Source organism: Chelonia mydas, chromosome 3 (assembly GCF_015237465.2).
Source record: "Chelonia mydas isolate rCheMyd1 chromosome 3, rCheMyd1.pri.v2, whole genome shotgun sequence".
NCBI classification, from domain to species: domain Eukaryota; kingdom Metazoa; phylum Chordata; order Testudines; family Cheloniidae; genus Chelonia; species Chelonia mydas.
Window position 1 is genome coordinate 145,695,156 of NC_057851.1, and position 18,071 is coordinate 145,713,226.

The 18,071-nt window shown below is 39.7% G+C and overlaps 1 protein-coding gene across 8 annotated transcripts in view; it reads right to left on the reverse strand.

Moving 5' to 3' along the window:
• BTBD9 (BTB domain containing 9) overlaps window positions 1-18,071 on the reverse strand; it is a 298,672-nt gene that overhangs the window by 248,992 nt on the left and 31,609 nt on the right. For all 8 annotated transcript variants that reach the window (XM_037895534.2, XM_007071677.4, XM_043543500.1 and 5 more), the window contains 2 exons: window positions 17,478-17,697; window positions 15,357-15,476 (listed from right to left, as the gene is read on the reverse strand). In XM_037895534.2, coding sequence (XP_037751462.1) covers window positions 15,357-15,476; window positions 17,478-17,697 — 340 coding nt within the window. The remainder of the gene's footprint in view (window positions 1-15,356; window positions 15,477-17,477; window positions 17,698-18,071) is intronic.

Genomic DNA, 18,071 nt, shown 5'->3' on the forward strand with positions numbered 1-18,071 from the left:
TACTTCTGAGGATTTCATGCTGCCCTAATCTTCTCTCTCAGCCCTTTCTAATTTCCAAAGCAAGATGACAAAAACAGAATGATTTTAGAAGGCTCTGAAGTCTAGCAAGGAAGAACCATATACACACAATAGTTTAAATACACTACTACATATAACACATTTCAAAGGTTTCTGATCAAAAACAGTAAAAAGCAAACTACAAGTGAAAGAAAAGGTATACTATAGTGACACCATGTGGCTACATTTTGCTCTGAATTATTTTGGGACATTACTCTCAGTACATTTGTCACTGACTTACAGTTTTCTTTTAAAAATCTAAACCCCAACCAAATTTCTTGCAAATCTGTGTGACAGAACAAACTAAAAAAACTTGCTTACAAAACATAAAAATAGAGATGGATTGAAGAAAATGTAATATCTTAAAAGGTGAAGTGAGTTGCTCTGTTTTAGTCAAATCATCTATCCAAACTCCAATTCTCAAAAAATTTTGGACCACCATATACGGGATTATAGAAGAAAGTGAAAGTACATTAGTGTTCTGTCTGTATCTTTTATTATTTCCCATATCTATAACTAGGAGATGATTATCCACCAAAACAACAAATACTTACCCTGTATTTTATCCTGGCCCAAAGCCTTACTGAGAAGGATCCAGGATACTGGCTACTGACACGTGGCACTGGATACTTTTTTTTGATAGCTTTACAATTAGCTTACTTAGAAAAAGATATTAGGCAATGTGTAGTAATTTGTGAGGTCTCTGGCATCTAATAATAGTTTTTTTAATACTAGTCAACCACTGCACATTGCAGCATGGATAGCAGGTTTTCTTTAAAGGATAAGTTGACAGTTTCTTTGTAGGGGTTACAGGTAACCTCTACTCCCTTTTTCCACCCAGGAAGAACACTGGGTCAGAATCACAGGTGCTGGCCCTGACGGCATCACTGCTTCCATAACTACTGAATGTGAGAAGGCCCTACATTTTTGGAAGAAAGTCATTGCTCCTGGCCCTGTGTTTGGCTTATTGGCCTCACAAGCCAACAAGAATACCCTCAATATAGATCCTCTCTGTGAATGTTGTAACAATTTTTCAAGATGAGATATGAACTGAGCACTGCCAAGAACATGGAGCAGACAAGGACCCTGCCCCAAGGAGCTTCCAGTAGAACCAAAACAGAATTCCTCTTTATGTGAATAGCAGCATTGTTTAGGGTGCTGAATTAGAAATAAGGTGTGTAATAAGAATTTTGAGGAGAGATATGAAGGAGATAATAGAAAAATTAATTTCTCAAGCAGAAAGAATGGATTACAAAAAAGATACCCACTGCACAAGTCTTCATGCCCTGGGATTTCTGCATTCTTTAACTTAGTGGAGGGAACTGTGAAACAGGATATCTGGGTTCCATTCCTAACTCTACCATTGACTCTGTTATATAACTGTGAACAAGTCACTTAACCTGTTTTTCATTTCCCTGTCTTTGTAAAGACCTCACAGATCCGTAGATGAAAATAGCGATGTAAGTGCAAAGTATTATTATGAAATGGAGACAGAGATTGCTTATTCTCAGGGAGAAGGAGATAGATTATTTAAAACAAATATCCCTGTAGTGTATTTCCATTCTTATTTGCTTTTTCTGCACAGTAAATGGTACATCTATACCACCTAAGTGAAGGGGATTGAACAAGTAGCAGTTAAGGGGTCAGAAAAAATATAATTATGGCAAAATGAAAAAAACTCAATGATAGTAAACAAAGAAAGCTTTGTATATTGTGACATTTCCCCCGTGCACAATCTGGATAGCTGAATAGCTGCGTACCCTTAATTCTCTAGCCTGTGGTGCCTTTACACTGCTTTGCTGTCAGAACACCCACCCCTGGCCTGTTCACAAAGCCTTTAGAATGCAAATTCACTCTCAGCAAAACACTGAGCACTCTGACCAGTCACTCATGAATTACATACAGGGAGTAAATTCTTAGTCCTAGCTTTGTCCTTCCAGAAATGTGCATCTTGTACTGCTCAGTACCCTTCTGAATTGTACAAGCTCATAGGAAGTTCATCATTTCATCAAGGGAAAATGATAATGCACGATCCTTGTTATCCCAAATACACTTTCCCACATACTTTAGACCAAACACCCTGGTTAAGATAAAACAAGAACTACAGAAAGATAGATTTTAAGTGATTACAAGTAATAATGCATAAAAGTCAGGATTGGTTACAAAAGAAATTAACGAATAAAACGCAAGCTAATACCTAACCTAACAAGCTAAGTGAACTTAAAAGCAAAAAGGTTTTCCTCACCATACTCTGCAGTAAATGTCACAGGCTGGGTCTCTTTCAGCCTGGAACCCTTCCTCTTTACTTCAGTTCTTTGAGAGTCATTAAGGTCATCAGCAGAAAAGAAGGGAGAGAGAGGTGAGTTGGAAACCACTGTCTCTCATTCTTATGTTACTCTCCCTTCTTTGAGGATTACCACCAGCTGGGGTGCAGGCAACAAACAGTTTCTTGTGGACGTGAGATTTAAGCTATCTGTGACACACTGTGCCCCATGTAACGCCCTGTACCCACATATTCACCACTGTAATACGATTATGTTTTGCACAAAGTATGCCTTGTGAAGTATCATTTGAAAAGTCATACTTTGCTAATCAGCAATGTCCTGTTAAAATGTGTGTATTATTGCATATAAAGTTATGAAATTTTGCTATATATTTGTTACTGGAACATGCTGAGAGTCTGGGAAACACCCACAGACTAGCTCCTTAGAAATAACAAAGGAACTATAAACAAAGGACTTACACATCATCCCTAGAGATACCTCAACTAACACGTAAACAGAAGGCGCAAGCAAGAATTTGCAATTCATATGAAGGAAACTTGGCAACTCACATACGCCATGGAACTGCCCGACTCCCATGACCCAGTAGAGACTTTTCCAGTACAAAGGCTCAGAGTATAAAAGTGGGGGAGAGAAGGGTCTCTAAACACCTCTCTCCTCCACCATCTGTACTGAAACAAGATTGCTTGAAAGCCTTTGAACTGGTGAGATTGGTCCCAAGTTGGGAAAGGATCCAGCTTGTGTACTAGAAACTGTGTACTGCCCGTTGCTCAAAAGTCCATCTTGTACCCTGGTGATGTCACACTGTCCCTGTGATGAAATGTAAATTTCTTATTCACACCGTCCCCTTGCTGGAGAATGGCCACTTAAGCAAGTGATAGCCCTTTAACACCTGGTTGGGGCCAATGTGTCTTTGCCTCTGAAAAACTGGTTTGTGGGTGTTATCCAGAATTACAGCATATTTCAGTAACAATCATACAGTAGAATCTCATAACTTCACATATAGCATCGCTACACATATGTAGGCATCGTTTACTGGGGGGCCTCTGAACTTAACTGGGAGTGTTCTACTTGGGAAGATCCTTAATGCTGCAATCCAGCCTTCAAGACTACAACTCCCATGTTGCCTTGGGGAAGACAGCGAGAGACTTCCTTTACTAGGGAATGCAGGGAGAGCATGCGATGGGCTCCATTTTGGAGAGGAGCCGAGATTGCTTTATGGAGCTCTGTCCAAACCAGAAGCTGCTGCTAAACTGCTGCTAGAAAGCCAGAAGCTGCTGCTTAGAGTCTGCTAGGGCTCTGATCAGCAGGGAGCCTCAGAGGCTGTTGATGGGCTTCACTGGAGCCAGGGCAGAGACAGTTGCTGTACCCAGAGCTGACTGAGTGAAGGCAATATGGGTAACCACCACCTTTGTCTGGGAAAGTACTTGCAGAAAAGAGACTTTAAGGAGTTATCTGAGTCTCAGAAGAAGGAAAGAGGTCTTGTCATCTAACCAGAATCAGGGTTGCTGACATCTGCTTAAAACAACTCCAATCTTCAGAGGGGTTGTGCAGCTTGGAATGATTCCAAATTAGAATTGTTCTGCCCCTTGTTGCCTTGGCTGGACTGATTTACTGGACCAATAGAATGCTGTCCCCAGCTTCACAATCTTCAAGCACACCCATGCAAGCATTTAGAACTCTGAAATCCAGGGGAGTGTACAGTCAGAGGTGGGGTAAATGGTGACACTGTAAATGCAAGTTAAATATGTTTATTAATTGATTTATCCAACTGCCCCCTGCTGATCTAAATTAGTAGCAACATTTAATCTCAGTCTACTATCCCACGTTTCCTTAAATTATTAAGTAAATGTGTGTTAACTCTAATCTAAGTGTATATTGGGTATATATTGTTTATAATTGGTATTTTAGAGTTAGACCCATTGCACAGATTAGTTTAGGTTTATTCCTGGAGTCTCCAAAGGCTCGCCAGTGAGAGTGTACAGGCCCAGCCAGATGGAAGCACTGCTCATTTTAATGTCCTTAACAAGTAAAAGGACTGCAGCAGAGGGGTGGATAGAGGATTCCCACCTATCCAATATCATCACTGGGATACTCAGGATCTCCTTTACTGCCAACAATATCAGGCATCCAGGCACACAGGTGAGCGTTGCTTGCTCCCAAGTAACCCAGGGAGGAAAGGAATAGGTTATACATATTTCAACAGTATAATGATATTCAGCAGTTTATGACTTTTCAAATGATACTTCACAAGGCATACTTTGTACAAAATTTATCATAGTCTTGCAAAAGTGGTGAACATAACAGTACAGACTGTCACATTATATATATATATAAAGCTTCCCCTACTAAAAGAGACTATGATGACCTTCCCTTCACATTAAATGAACGTAAACATCTAAGATGGCAATCATATCCCATAAAGCAAGAGTAAAACATAACGTCTCTGTTTGCAAAAGCATAAGCAAGTTTCCCATTGTAATTTCAAAAAAAGTCACACTAGAGGGTTTCTTCACCATAGTTTTATTTTTAGTATATAATCAAGCTTTTCGTCAGGACAAGCAAAATTCTTACAGACCTAGAAAAACACCTACCATACATGCTTGAGGGAAAACATAAGTAGTTAGTGTTGAATCATAAAAGTATCACTGGCCATATTAAGTTACTAAGATGTCAAAGTATAACCAACCAGTTTGGACACCTCAGTGCACTGCCAACTGAGAGGTATTACACATGAAGTACAACAGCACCCTTAGTTCACAAGTTAATTTGGATATTTTAAAGTGCTATACAAAAACAATTTCAGGCTGTAATAGAGGTTACAATACATTATAAGTAATGTAATGAATGACTGATGAAGGCTGACTGAATTAGTCTATGTTTTTTGTGAAAAATTGTACATTTAAAAAATTAACCTAACCAGAATTTGGGGGATGGAACACACATTCACACAGCATGCTTTTCTAAATAAGCTCATATGAAGCTGGTATTGATACTGACAAACAGATTCATGAGTGAACAGATGCAAACTGAAGATGATGAAAAGTGAGCACAGAATGAAGAAAAATGCAGTTATGTGGAGAACTGGAGAATTTATTCAAACAACATTTATGCATAATGAAAGACTGTATATTTTCTTAAAACTCGGGTGTTTGGTAGTCTCGTCTTGAAGAGCTCTCACTTTGCATGACTGATATTTATATGACAAATAACTCAGACAACTAACCTGGCCAGTATTACAAGGTTAATAGTTTCTTTATAAGCTGCATTTTAACAATTTATCTGGTGTATTAGATACAAACATAATGTCCTTCATCATCAAGCATCGTATCTGTGTTGTTCAATTTTTTTTATTTATATATTTTTTGAGAGTAAAACCATAATAACTGCACCCAATGAACACATAACCCCAATCTCCACTTGTGCTTGGGCTCTTCTCTATCCATCACAAAACATTCTTAGGCAATAGTCTTGTGAAGAGTCTTGATCCAAATTCTCTTTTTTAAACCCATTTCAAGACTGTATTAATAAAAGAGTAATTATTGGAGACCTTGTGCAATTGAACTTTAATCCCTTCTGTTGGGGTCTGATATTGATTTTTTTTTCCACTTTAGCGCAAAAGAATACAGAGTCTAACTACTGAGATTTTTAGGTAGCACCATTTAATGCATCAGGAACATCCAGCAGAAGCAGACTGCATTAAAAAAAAACTGCAGGCCTTTAGATAAATACTTAATTAAGGAACAGACTGAGTGTTTAGGTTCCACTCTCAGTTGGGAGCAGTGTGCTGCCTAGGTGTCCCTGTCAGGTTCCCTTCGTTTGACCCTTTGGCCCTACTCCTGTCCCTGTTATTTCATTAGTTGTCCCCAGGGGAAAAAAAAAAAAAAAAGCCCTGGGAACCAATTGCTACTCAGAGTATGATTTACTCTAGAACAGCGTGGGCAGGGGCAGAATAAATTACTGCAGTTCTTACTGACTGACCTCACAGGTGCTCCCCTCTGCAGGAAACTACTCTAACTATTCAATAGGGAGGAGCAGAGCATTCCCCCTGACTCTTTTAAACTCTTTCCTGTCCACTTGCTTGAAAAGGGGAATATCTAGACAGCAGGGGCTGTATTCTGTACCAGACTCATACCCACATTCTGGGTAAGTCTTACTTGCTGAGCAGAGGGAAGAGCCTTCCTCCTTTGCTTGGCTGTGAAAAACAAGGACATAATCTAGCTCTAAATATACTGCATATTAAGAAATGAATTTCCAACACAGTTTCTGAACATGTCAGTTTTTAAACATTTCCGAAAATATAAATCATCCTAGTGCCCAAGAGTGTTTATTTTATCAATACAACGTCAGACTGGATCCCATGTTGAAAGTATGTGTTAAGAGGTCAGAAAATGCGGCTCACCATTGGAGTGCAGAGGAAAGGCATATACTTTTTTCAACTCCACCTTCCATATAAGTAAGGATAAGGCCTTTTCCTGTAGCCATATTGTAAGGCCTTTGTCTGCAGCCACATTAGGAGAGCAGCAGCCAGTAGCCAAGAAGCAGAAAGTCACATCCTCACATTCCATCTAAATTATACTAAAACAATGTAATATCAGGCTGTTAAGAAGGCAATCCTGTCCTACTAGTACCCATCATCACCAGATAAAGAAACAGATCTTAAGATGCTTAAAGAAAACTTTGTTTGATAGCATTCTGTCTGGCAAGAAATCACTTAACATTTGTGATTGTTAAATCTGTACTTCTATTATTTTGCCTTTATGGTCCCTACTTCTTTGTTGTTTATCTGTATGGTCGCTGTCTAGTTCTTTGATTGTTTCTGTCTATTGCATAACTAATTTTGGTAGGTGTAAATCAACCATGTTGGTAGTGTATGATTGTTTAAAGAACTGTTTTACAATATGTTAGTATTGGTTAGAAAATTTAGTAATATTTTAGTAAAATGATTGGTTAAGATACTGCTAAGCACAACTCAAATTTCACTCTATAAACTGGAGTCCAAAAGAAAGTTTCTGGGAATCAACTCCAGAACACAGCCCCAAGATCAGAGCTGCCAGATCTCATACCATGCAGAAGCTGGAGTCCCCCAGATGACCTAATCCTGACCGGCCAGCAGGAAAAGTTTGTCTGCCTTATTGGGAGCGGTGAGCATTGTATGTTTAGCGTGTGCATTCTGTTTTGGTGATTGTTAATAAATAGAGGTTAAGTCGGATATTACTGTGTAAGGCTCTTTCACTGGTAAAAGACCCCGTAAACCTCCCAAAGATTAAGCCGTGAGGTCCTGAGTCCCCAGGGAATGGGTGTTTGTTCTGAGTCCATAGGGAATTGGTGTTCCCCTGTAGCCCACAGAGGGGTAAAGTTAGGTCTCTTTCCCCCGGAGCCCTAGTAACTGGGAAAGGGTGGGGATGCCTAAATCAACTGGGTTACGCCTTAAGCCCTAGGAATTAGGTAGAGGTGGAAGCCTTGAGCTCCAGGAACTAGGTAGAGGTGGGCTGTCCTAGAGTGTGCGGGCAACAAATTTAGGGTAAAGCTAGATGCCTTATACCTGGAGCCCTAGGAACTGGGAAACGGTGGGGGTGCCTAGACTAAAAGGGTTACGCCTTGAGCCCACAGAAGGGTAAAGGTGGGTACCCTAGAGAGTGTGTAATCTTGAATTTTATGAGGGTAACATATAAACACACTTTGAAGTTTTAAATAACGGTTTAAAAATCAAATAATTATTTTTATAAAAAGTCAGCTTGCACCAAGCTTGAGTTTCTTGTTTTCTTATGCATTCAAACAGCAAGCTGTATTTCCTGTTGCTTATCCTAAATGAGACAGTCAAAATGGCACCTCCCTACTTGATGAATGATTTGGTCCCTTACTATGCTTCCATTTCAAACTGTAACCAACCAGTGAGAAAGGGAAGAAGAATAAACTGCACTCAGTGCTACGTCAGCTACTTATCATTTAAGCACTGAGTTCCGCCTTTCATTTTAACGTTTCTGAAGTAACTGCTGCTTTCTGGTTCAAACCCCCCTCCACACCCCTTATCTCCCCCCGCCTCCAAAAGGACATCAGAGGAGAGGGGGATAAAATACTCTGCTCCCAAAAGAGACTTATGATCCTTCCCGAACACCTCTCAAAACTACATTTCCAGGTTTTATTACTCTACTGTACTTTTTCAAACCTTTTTCATCTGCATCATACAAGAATAGTCATGGGTGCATTTTGGAAACCTGAAATACCTAAGGGGGGGGAAGACCCATGTACTTATAGCAAGAGTGACAGATTCAGAGGAGGAAGAAATTATGCTTTTAAGATCTGAGTTTCTCTCTTTCAGTATCATTGCCTCTATTGTGTTTCCTACTAAATTGTGGGAGAATGCCAAATGGGAAAATTATATTTTCTTTGAATATGATGCAAATATCTGAACAATTAAAGAACAATTGTGTGAACAATTAAACAAAAAAAGTATCTGATAGAGGACAAATAATAAAAGGAGTACTTGTGGAATGTTTCAGATGAAGTTTTATTTCATCTGATTCTATATATTTCTAAATTAGAAAAAAATAAACCACTTTTACAGCAGTGTTTTATCTGCTTTATAAGCTGGACATTTATATACCAACCATGTTTACGATAATTACCCAGTTCCTATGCTGGTAAACTATCTAGCTGTTTCTCAGACTGTTCTTTGACCTAATATGTTTAGAGGACTGTGTCTAACAAGCTTCCAAATTGTGATGGGATTTTTTGGTTTTTGTTCTCTATGTTTTCTTTAGAAAGTTATCACTGATGTTTAATTATGAACGTGTAATATAAACAGTGTTAAGCTTTAAAAATTTATTGTTTGCAATTAGATGCAGAGATTACAATATATTTTAAACAGCATAACCTCACCAATGACTAGGAGACCCACTACGTTACTGGATCTTGCTAAATAGCAAGTGAACAAACAAAAAAACTAAGATACTTCATCACAAAATGTACTTAGTTCATCAGACAATTGAAGTTTAGCTTTAAATATTAATTATATGATAATAGGAAATGTAGAATTTTTTAAATTAACAAAATCTTTATAGAAGGCCTCACTAAAAGTGTGCTGGCTATTAAATCATTATTGAGCAGTGTGGAGAGATTGTTGTTTTGTATACAACAGTTGGAGAGTATGTGCTAATTAGCAAAGTTCTACTCTATTACATCACAGTTTTGCTTTGAAAGAAAGCTCTTTCATACCTTTATACAAAACCAATTATTCTTATCCACCTGTTGACAGAGGCAGCTTCTTTGATGGATAAACCACGCAGTCCACTTAAAGCAGTACATCTGCCTTTTGACAGACATGCATAATTCTTATTAACAAAAATGAGTATCATGTGCTGTGAAACGAGAATATACTCAGACTTAGACAGTAACCTTATTTGGTCAAAAGAGGTTCTCTCTGTCCATATTTTGAGTCTGTAGTGAAGAACACTGTTGGCCACACCTCATTCAGATGCCAAAGAACTTATTTATAGTTGAGGATTTATTGTCCGTGTTTGTTTACTGCATTGCTCTGGTTGTATGGAGAATTGGTTTAAAAACAGAATTTAAAATGAGAAAAAAAGATGAGCAAGGTCTTATCTGTCATATCGTCATAGAAGTGCTGAAATTACACAGTAAAGGAATAATCTGCTCCCTCTGCCTGCCAACGCAGGATTGCTCCCTTCATACAGTACATTTACTAGTATAAAGAAAAGGAGTACTTGTGGCACCTTAGAGACTAACCAATTTATTTGAGCATAAGCTTTCGTGAGCTACAGCTCACTTCATCGGATGCAGTACACAGAGCAGGATGCATCCGATGAAGTGAGCTGTAGCTCACGAAAGCTTATGCTCAAATAAATTGGTTAGTCTCTAAGGTGCCACAAGTACTCCTTTTCTTTTTGCGAATACAGACTAACATGGCTGTTACTCTGAAACCTGCCATTTACTAGTATAGTGTCCAATCTGTTTTTAAAAGGTCTCAAACAACTGGACTTCCAAGAGAATGTCATGAATTTTACCCTGATATTTAGCTTAAGTTATCCTTTTCTTCTCCCCAAACAAAACAAAGAGAACAGTTATGTGCCTTACAGGAACTGTGGTTTGTGATGTGTTGTCCACAGAGATCCCACTCTTGGAGTTCACGCATCCCGTGCATGCAAGATCAGATTCTTTTGAAAATCATTGTTCATTAGAACCATGCCTGCACCCTGAATGCCCTCTTGCACTCCAGAGCTGAGAGCATAAAGTCTTCACCCTGCTCAAGCCACGCATTCTGTTCCTTCATTGATAAGAATCCCATAGAAGTAGGACTCTGATCAGCAGGGAAGAAACCATTCTCTTCAAGTGAATGTCATGTTGACTAGTCACCACCAAGGAGTTGGGAGTAGGGTGAGAAAAAGGGTATTTGGAGCCCTTGGCTGGAATTTTTCTTTTTTTAATTAGCCTTCATACACATGGGTGCAATGGTGACAGGAATCTGCTAAATGTTATGGGCTGATTATAGGACAGCATCATTGACAGGCAGTGCTAGTTTGCCCCGAGATGTGGTGGGGAGGATATCCACTTGGGAGCATTGGAGCTCCTGTATTTCCTCCAAGGGAACCTGTAAGGTCTTGGCTACACGCTTCATCAAGTCCTGAAAAACTTTAAATTCAATTGCATAGGATCGTAGAGAGGGTCTGATAGCTTCATGTAGAGAAGACTAGGATTTGTTGGAAGGAGATACTTCCTCATTAGCTCTTGGCTGCTATTTCTCCTTGAAGTTTTCTTGATAATGGAGGCTGCCTGGAGAAGAGACTCATCTTGATGGGCCCACTTACAAAAAGACACCCCATAGAACTGGTCACCATAGAGAGGCCTAAGGATTCTATAAAGTCCAGTGTGGTGGGACATAAGGGAATGGAGCAGGACCCCAGTACTGCCTGCCAGGGTTGGCAATGACTGGTTCCTGGAATGTCCTCCTCAGGGCTCATAGCTGGGGATGCAGGTTGGAAAGAGAAGAAAATCATGGATAAAGATGCTGGATTCTGAAGACATGTCCTCCACTGCATCCACTGGAGGAGCTCAAGGTGTTGGAACCAGCAGTCAAATCGGTACCAGTGGTCGAATGAGTACTGGCAGTTGGGTAGGCAGTGGCATCTGAATTGATACCAGTGACTGAGCTTTCAAGGGCAGGAGCAGCAGTTCTGATTGATATGTTGCGTATATCCATACTGACAAGAACATCTTCCCACATGCAACTTATGCTTACAGCCCTCAAAGGGTGGTGAAGATTGGACAAACAGTCCATGTGACTGGAGGGCTCCAAGGGGACACAGTCTGGGGCCTGAAAATTTCTTCTGAGTCCTTGTGACTGGAGGGTTCTGAAGGTCCTGAGAACTGTGCTGAATGGGACTGCCTACCGAGAGACTTCTCGGTATGCAGAATGGTAGCAGACCTTTTTGGCAGTTCCTGGCTCTTGGTAACAAAGGAAACTAAAGCCACAACAGTACACAGAGCAGGATGCAAGATTTCCTTAGATCTTAATCTCTGAGGCAACTTTTCCCTGTGCTTATAGTTCTCATCAGGGGACTGAGCGCCCCCCCACCCCCTTTTTTTAGACTGTTTGGAGATCTCGGAGGTTGATCTTAGGTCTTTGCTCACCAGAGCTGAAGCCAAAGATGAGGTGGTCACTGGGATACTCTGCATGGCAGAGGACATGTGGGACCCCAGAAGTCCAGTAAGCAGAAGCTTAAGTTGTCCTCCGTCAGTTTCTGAGATCTGCTCTTAAATCCGGAGGGGCCTTGCACTTTGATGGGATGTGGAACTCTCCGAGGCAGCCAGAATGCCAATGGGAGAGGGGGAAGGACCTATAACAGGTATGAATTCTGGGGTTTGGGGCATAACCTCCAGAAAGGAAGTTACAGTCGAAAAAGGGGCCAATAGATAGGAAGAGCCCAAACCAGGGCTGAAAAATTAAAGAAGGCACAAACTCGCGCTGGGAAAAGATGACAAAATTGCTGGAAAAGGGAATGATACTAAAAGAAAAAAAACACACACAGAAAAGTAGTGTGTAGCTAGAAAGTCAGCAAACACTGCAATGCTCCATTTCAATCCACAGGTGATTGAGAAGGAACTGGAATGGTGGCAGGTCCACCCCGCCCTATATATGCTCAGCCCACAGCGTGAGGGAGTCTAGGATGTGAGATTGACCCACATGCACTGCTGAAAAAAAGTCTCCAATCACAGAAACATCGGCACACACACACATAATGTGGAAACAACATCTGGAAGAAGAGCTCTTTTTGTTAACGTCAGCCAGCCAGACTTTGTTAACGTCAGCCAGACTTTCAGGTCCATGTGCAGGATTCAGCCATTGTTCTGCAGGATAAAATCCAGTAGGACCTGCATATTGACAAGTTCATGTGGTCCAAATACCAAAACTATCTGGCCCATGCTGGAACTATCACAATGATCTGACCCGCAGCCTGCTTGAGGTTCCTCATGACTCTGGGTATTGATGGAAAGGTGTACATCAAACCAGGAGTAGACAAAAATGAGAAAGGTGTCTGAGAGGAAGCCCAGACTCACACCTCACTTGGAGCAGAACCCTGGACAGTTGTCCACCTGTAGGAATCCCAATCTGAAACAGATGTTTAGGAAGACCACGGTGTTGAGGGACCATTTATGCTTTTGGATAGGTCTCTGCTAAGATGGCCTGCCAGTGTGATGTAGAGCTGCTGGAGTAATGTGATGATGAATGAACCAGTCCCAAAGATGTGTAGCTTCCTGGCACAGAGGAGAGGATCTGGTTCCCCCTTGCCTACTGATATAGTGCATCACTGTGGTGTTGCCCCTAAGCACTTGTATTGTCTAACAGATGAGGGGCAGGAAATCGCTACACGCCAGTCAGATAGCCTGAAGTCCAGAATGTTTGTATATAGGAAAGCTTCGTGGGCAGACCACTTCACTTGGATCTTCAAGTGGTTAAGATGGGCTCCCCATCTGAGCACAAGCATCTGTTTCTAGAGTCTTTGTTAGTTAAAGCACTGAAAAGGGTATACAAACTGCACATCTGGGTTGGATACATCCACCAATCCAATGAGAATAGGGCTTCCTGAGGAGCTGTGACCACCTGATCCACGCTGTGCCTATCTAGTAGTTATGTTGATCTCAACCTCAATCCTGAAAGGCCGAAAGGTGAAGTCCAGCATACTGTATGACATATCGACATGCTGACATGTGTCCCCAGAAGTATGAGTCCAGTCCTCAGTAATGTTATCAATGAGTCTGAAGTTTATTATTAGGTTGAACATAATCTGAAACTTGGGTTAAGGGAGGTACACTCTTGCCTACTTGGAATCTAAGAGTGTCCTGATAACTCCACGGTCTGAATTGTGGTCAGTGTGGATTTTTCTCTGCTGACCCGAAGTCCTAATCAACAAAGAGGTTTAGTGTCTTCTGAAGTGAATCGGTCACTTGTCGGGAGATGGGATGGTAGGGGATTTCCCCCATATCAGCCAGTCACCAGGAGGGGGTACACTTGGATTTCTTGTCTTCTCAGATGGGCAGCCATATATCTAACATGTTGGTGATCACCTGTGGGGCTATGGAAAGACCAAAGGGTAGGACTCTATTGATAGTGTGATGTTCCAACCAGGAATCTCAGGTGCTTTCTCTGAGCCAAATGTATTGAAATGTGAAAACAGGCGTCTTGAAGGCTGAGAGCCAAGCACGCTCCATGGAACGAGCAGAGACCATCACTACTGGGCCATTAGTACAGGACTTCACATTAAGACTTCTGGAGAAGTGAGTCTTAGGAGATGCTTTCTGTTCTGTCTGGAAAAGGGGAAAAAATAAATTGGTGCTTGCCTTGGTCCAGGGAGCAGTGCTCTTTTTAGGCCCTGTCTAAATGCATCACTGATGCAACTGAGGCACATGTGCACCACATGTGGAATCTGTGAGGACAATCACTCAAAGAAGAAACGTGCCTGTATGTTGAATCCCTTTCCTCCATCACTTTTTAATCTCTCTTTTAGCAATGTATGATATGGCTCCATCAGTATCAAGATGCCACATAATTTAAAAAAATTATCTTCAACACCTCTGTGAGGTAGGGAAGTGCTATTATCTCCATAATACAATAAAATGAGTCAAAAAGAGACTAAGTTACTTCCCTAAAATTCATTCAAGAAATCTGCGCAGAGTAGAGAACTGAACAGAGGTCTCTAAGGTCCCAGACTAGCACCTAGCCACTGGACCATCTTTTTTAGAGGTTGTAACTCTTTGACTGAGGGACCATGTCTTTGTAGGTATTTGTACAGCTCCTAACACAATGGCCTCTCTCCTGCAGAAAAGCTCTACTTGCAGTAGGGAAAAGGAGGGCGAGAATTTTTAAATGAGGTTCCCCTGTGCCCAGTGACCTCTTTCCCTCCATTATCAGGGACATCTCACCACTAAGGGCTGTCTCCTGGAGGGGGGGAAAAGAATCTACTTGCCGAAGCACAAGAGCCCTACAAGAAGGGACAGGCCCTTTTTGGGCTATCATTGTTTAGTTTGCCGTATGGTTCCACTACTTTACTTTGCATTTTTATATACAAAAGAGATCATTTATTAAAAAGATTTACAGTGTATATCATGAACATTTTAAAGCATTTCAAATTTCTCAGCAAATCACAGCTGCTGAGTGCTACTTTTATTGAATGAAAAAATACTAAAGAGTCTTACCTCATTGGACTATAACTAGAAGAAGAGAGAAAAGAATACGCAAACTATTGTTCAACTGTGCTGTAAATATATTTAGAGAGAAGAGCACCAAAGTTTTCAAACATGGTTCCCTAAAGTTCAGCAACTAAATTCATATTTATGCATCTACAGACCTAGTCTGATATTTGTAGATAAGTGACATCCACAACTTTCATTGAAATTACTATCAGATGTGGGTGCTCAACACCTGTGAAAATCAAGCCACTTATTTAGGTGCCTAAGAATTGGAAAGATACGCATATAGTATTACGCATATAAACTAACCTGCAGACACGGGCAGGAAAATATAGCTTCTGCCAGGACCGACAAAGATATTTAGAATGATCGATCACACGGATCCAGTCTAGCTCATCCATGGACACCTCAATATAGTAGGAATAAGACCTGTGGATTGCCAGAAATAATCATTAGAATAGAAGCAGTCAATACTCGTGAAATAACCTGCTTTCTGGAAGTTGGTGTCTATGTAAAAATATATTTTCACAAAAGGAACCCATATCCAGACTTCTGTGAGGAGGCTGCATTGCAAATTGCTTTAAAAATAAATTTTGATGTAATCATATGTTAAAAGATATTTTCAGAACTACATAAAATGGTCAAATTCAGAATTCCCAGTAATAAGATGAGCTAAATTTAAAACCAGCACTGCAATTACTTCTACTGAAATATTAACAAGATATCAGAGAAAATTTAGCAGATCATAAATGTCAGCCTGAAACCCTTAACTGGAAAATGGAAGTTTATTTTGTGTCATGACATCTTTTTCATTGATTTTCTTTATCAGTCTCGATCTAGTTAGGTACAGTTGCCTCTCTTTCCATGTAATTTATCTAATCTTTTTTTGAATTCTACTGTTTTTTTACTTAGTTGGTTCACATCTTGTTACAATTGGTTATTTATGCATTGACTAAAAAGTATTTCTTTAGAAGCTTTAAATCTGTTGACTTTCGGTGTTTCCAAGGGAGAAAGAAAAAAAAAAAAAAAACACAAATTCCAGTAGTCCTGAGTTGATGGAACTTTTGCTCAACAATAAAAGTTTAGCTTTTAAACTAACAGATCACGTCTAAAAAAAATCAGCATATGTTATTCTGAAAGAACAATAACTGCACTTGAGATTATAAGTGAGTTTATTTGAAAGAATTAGTAATGTTAATATTTTTTATTCTAAAATAATGAAAGTTGGTTACAAAAATCCAGTGGCAGGGTGACAATTTACTGACTATATATTGTTAAAGACCTGGGAATAGTTTAACACAAGGATGGTCTACACTAGAAAATAATATTGAACCAACTACATCGCTCAGGGTGTGAAAAATCCACACACCTGAGCAATGTAGTTAAGTTGACCTAAGTCCCTATGCAGACAACACTAGGTTGACAGAATCATTTCAATGTAGAAAAGTTCATCATTGTTGTATATAAAATGTAATACGCTGTGAAAAACAAAAAAGCATGAAAACTTTCCTCTTGCGTAACAGAATAAAGATATTTGCAAACAGCTATATGATCTAGAGAACTATTAATAAAATTAAAAAAAAAACCCCTTCCTGATAGCTAGTATTAAATTGATATATTTTTGCTAATAGAAAATAAGGCTTGGAATTTCCAAAGTTACAGTGTCACCCAACTGTTAAACTTGTGTGCAATTTGATTCTTTAAGAACACGAAATAGCAAGAATAAAATATGAGGTAGGGTAGTTATATTAGTTAAGTGGGCAGTGATCATTCAAGTTTCACACATCTCCTTAAACAGGTCCCTAAGAACTATATTCATAACTTGGTAATTACCAATCTGGGCAATTTTATTACACATAGGTTACTGTCACAAATCTAACACAAACAGAAAGGTTTTTCATTAAAATGATATTATTTTAACCAAAAGGATTCATTTTAAAATTCTCTTGCAGTATTGTGAACTGAAATACAAAAATATCATGTCACTGCAGGAGAACCAGAAAGTGAAATTGACCAGCCCAGTGTCATTATCTAAGTGCAAATGAGAAACGTAGACAGCATAAATGGAGAGAAATGAACCACTTGTTTAAAATGATTTGAATAATTTAAGCAGCTATTAGTAAAAGAAGGAGTTTTATATATTTAAAGCATGTGGATGACTAAAATATTATGCATTTTAATACTGCAAAGTGAACGTGACTTGTTACATAAGTAACAAGTATGAAGCAAAAAAACCTCATCAGCCTATTCGAATGTTAAACATTAACATTTAAATTCAAGTTGTCAATGTTATCCCAACCATGATATGCTACTGAAACTGTGCAATTTATAGGCATTTAATAAAAGTTAATAATTCAATATTTTATCATTGAGGCAGGTCGGGTATAATCAGTTTTAATTTCTCTTAAATCAGGGTGACTTGTCACATACCGGCTATCTCTGTCCCAGAGTAGTATTCGTATGTGGTTGACTATCGACGGCTGACCTAGTTTAATTTCAATGCCAGAACGGCAGTCATCATCAATCGGGTGCCGGGAAAAACCATGATCCAAGTCGTAATTCTGTGTGTCCCCATCTAGCAAAGCAGACTTCAGCTCTCCTTTTACAACCTGGGCTCCATATTTCATAGTTGCAATGTTCTCACCTGGTACTAAAAGGGGAGAGAAAGAGTTGCTTACCCGTTATGATTTTTCAGCACAAACAAATTAGCAGAGATGATTTGGTGGCTACACAACCCTTCAGGTTGCTTCAGGGCTGTGAGCGCCTAATCCAAAGGCCAACGAAGTTAATGGGAATTTATTGGCTCAATGGTCTTTGAATCAGGGCCTACAACTTGGGCCCCTTGTCTGCCAAAGCAGCAAAATCCAACCTTTGCCACAGAATTGTGCCACAAAACCTAGTCTTATCAACACAGTTGGAGATAATGATCCTTAACTTCATTTGTAAAATACTGAGATATATGGTTGAAAAGTGTTGAGATAAAGTATTGTTTCTTTAAAAAAAATGTTTCTATCCCTCATAATT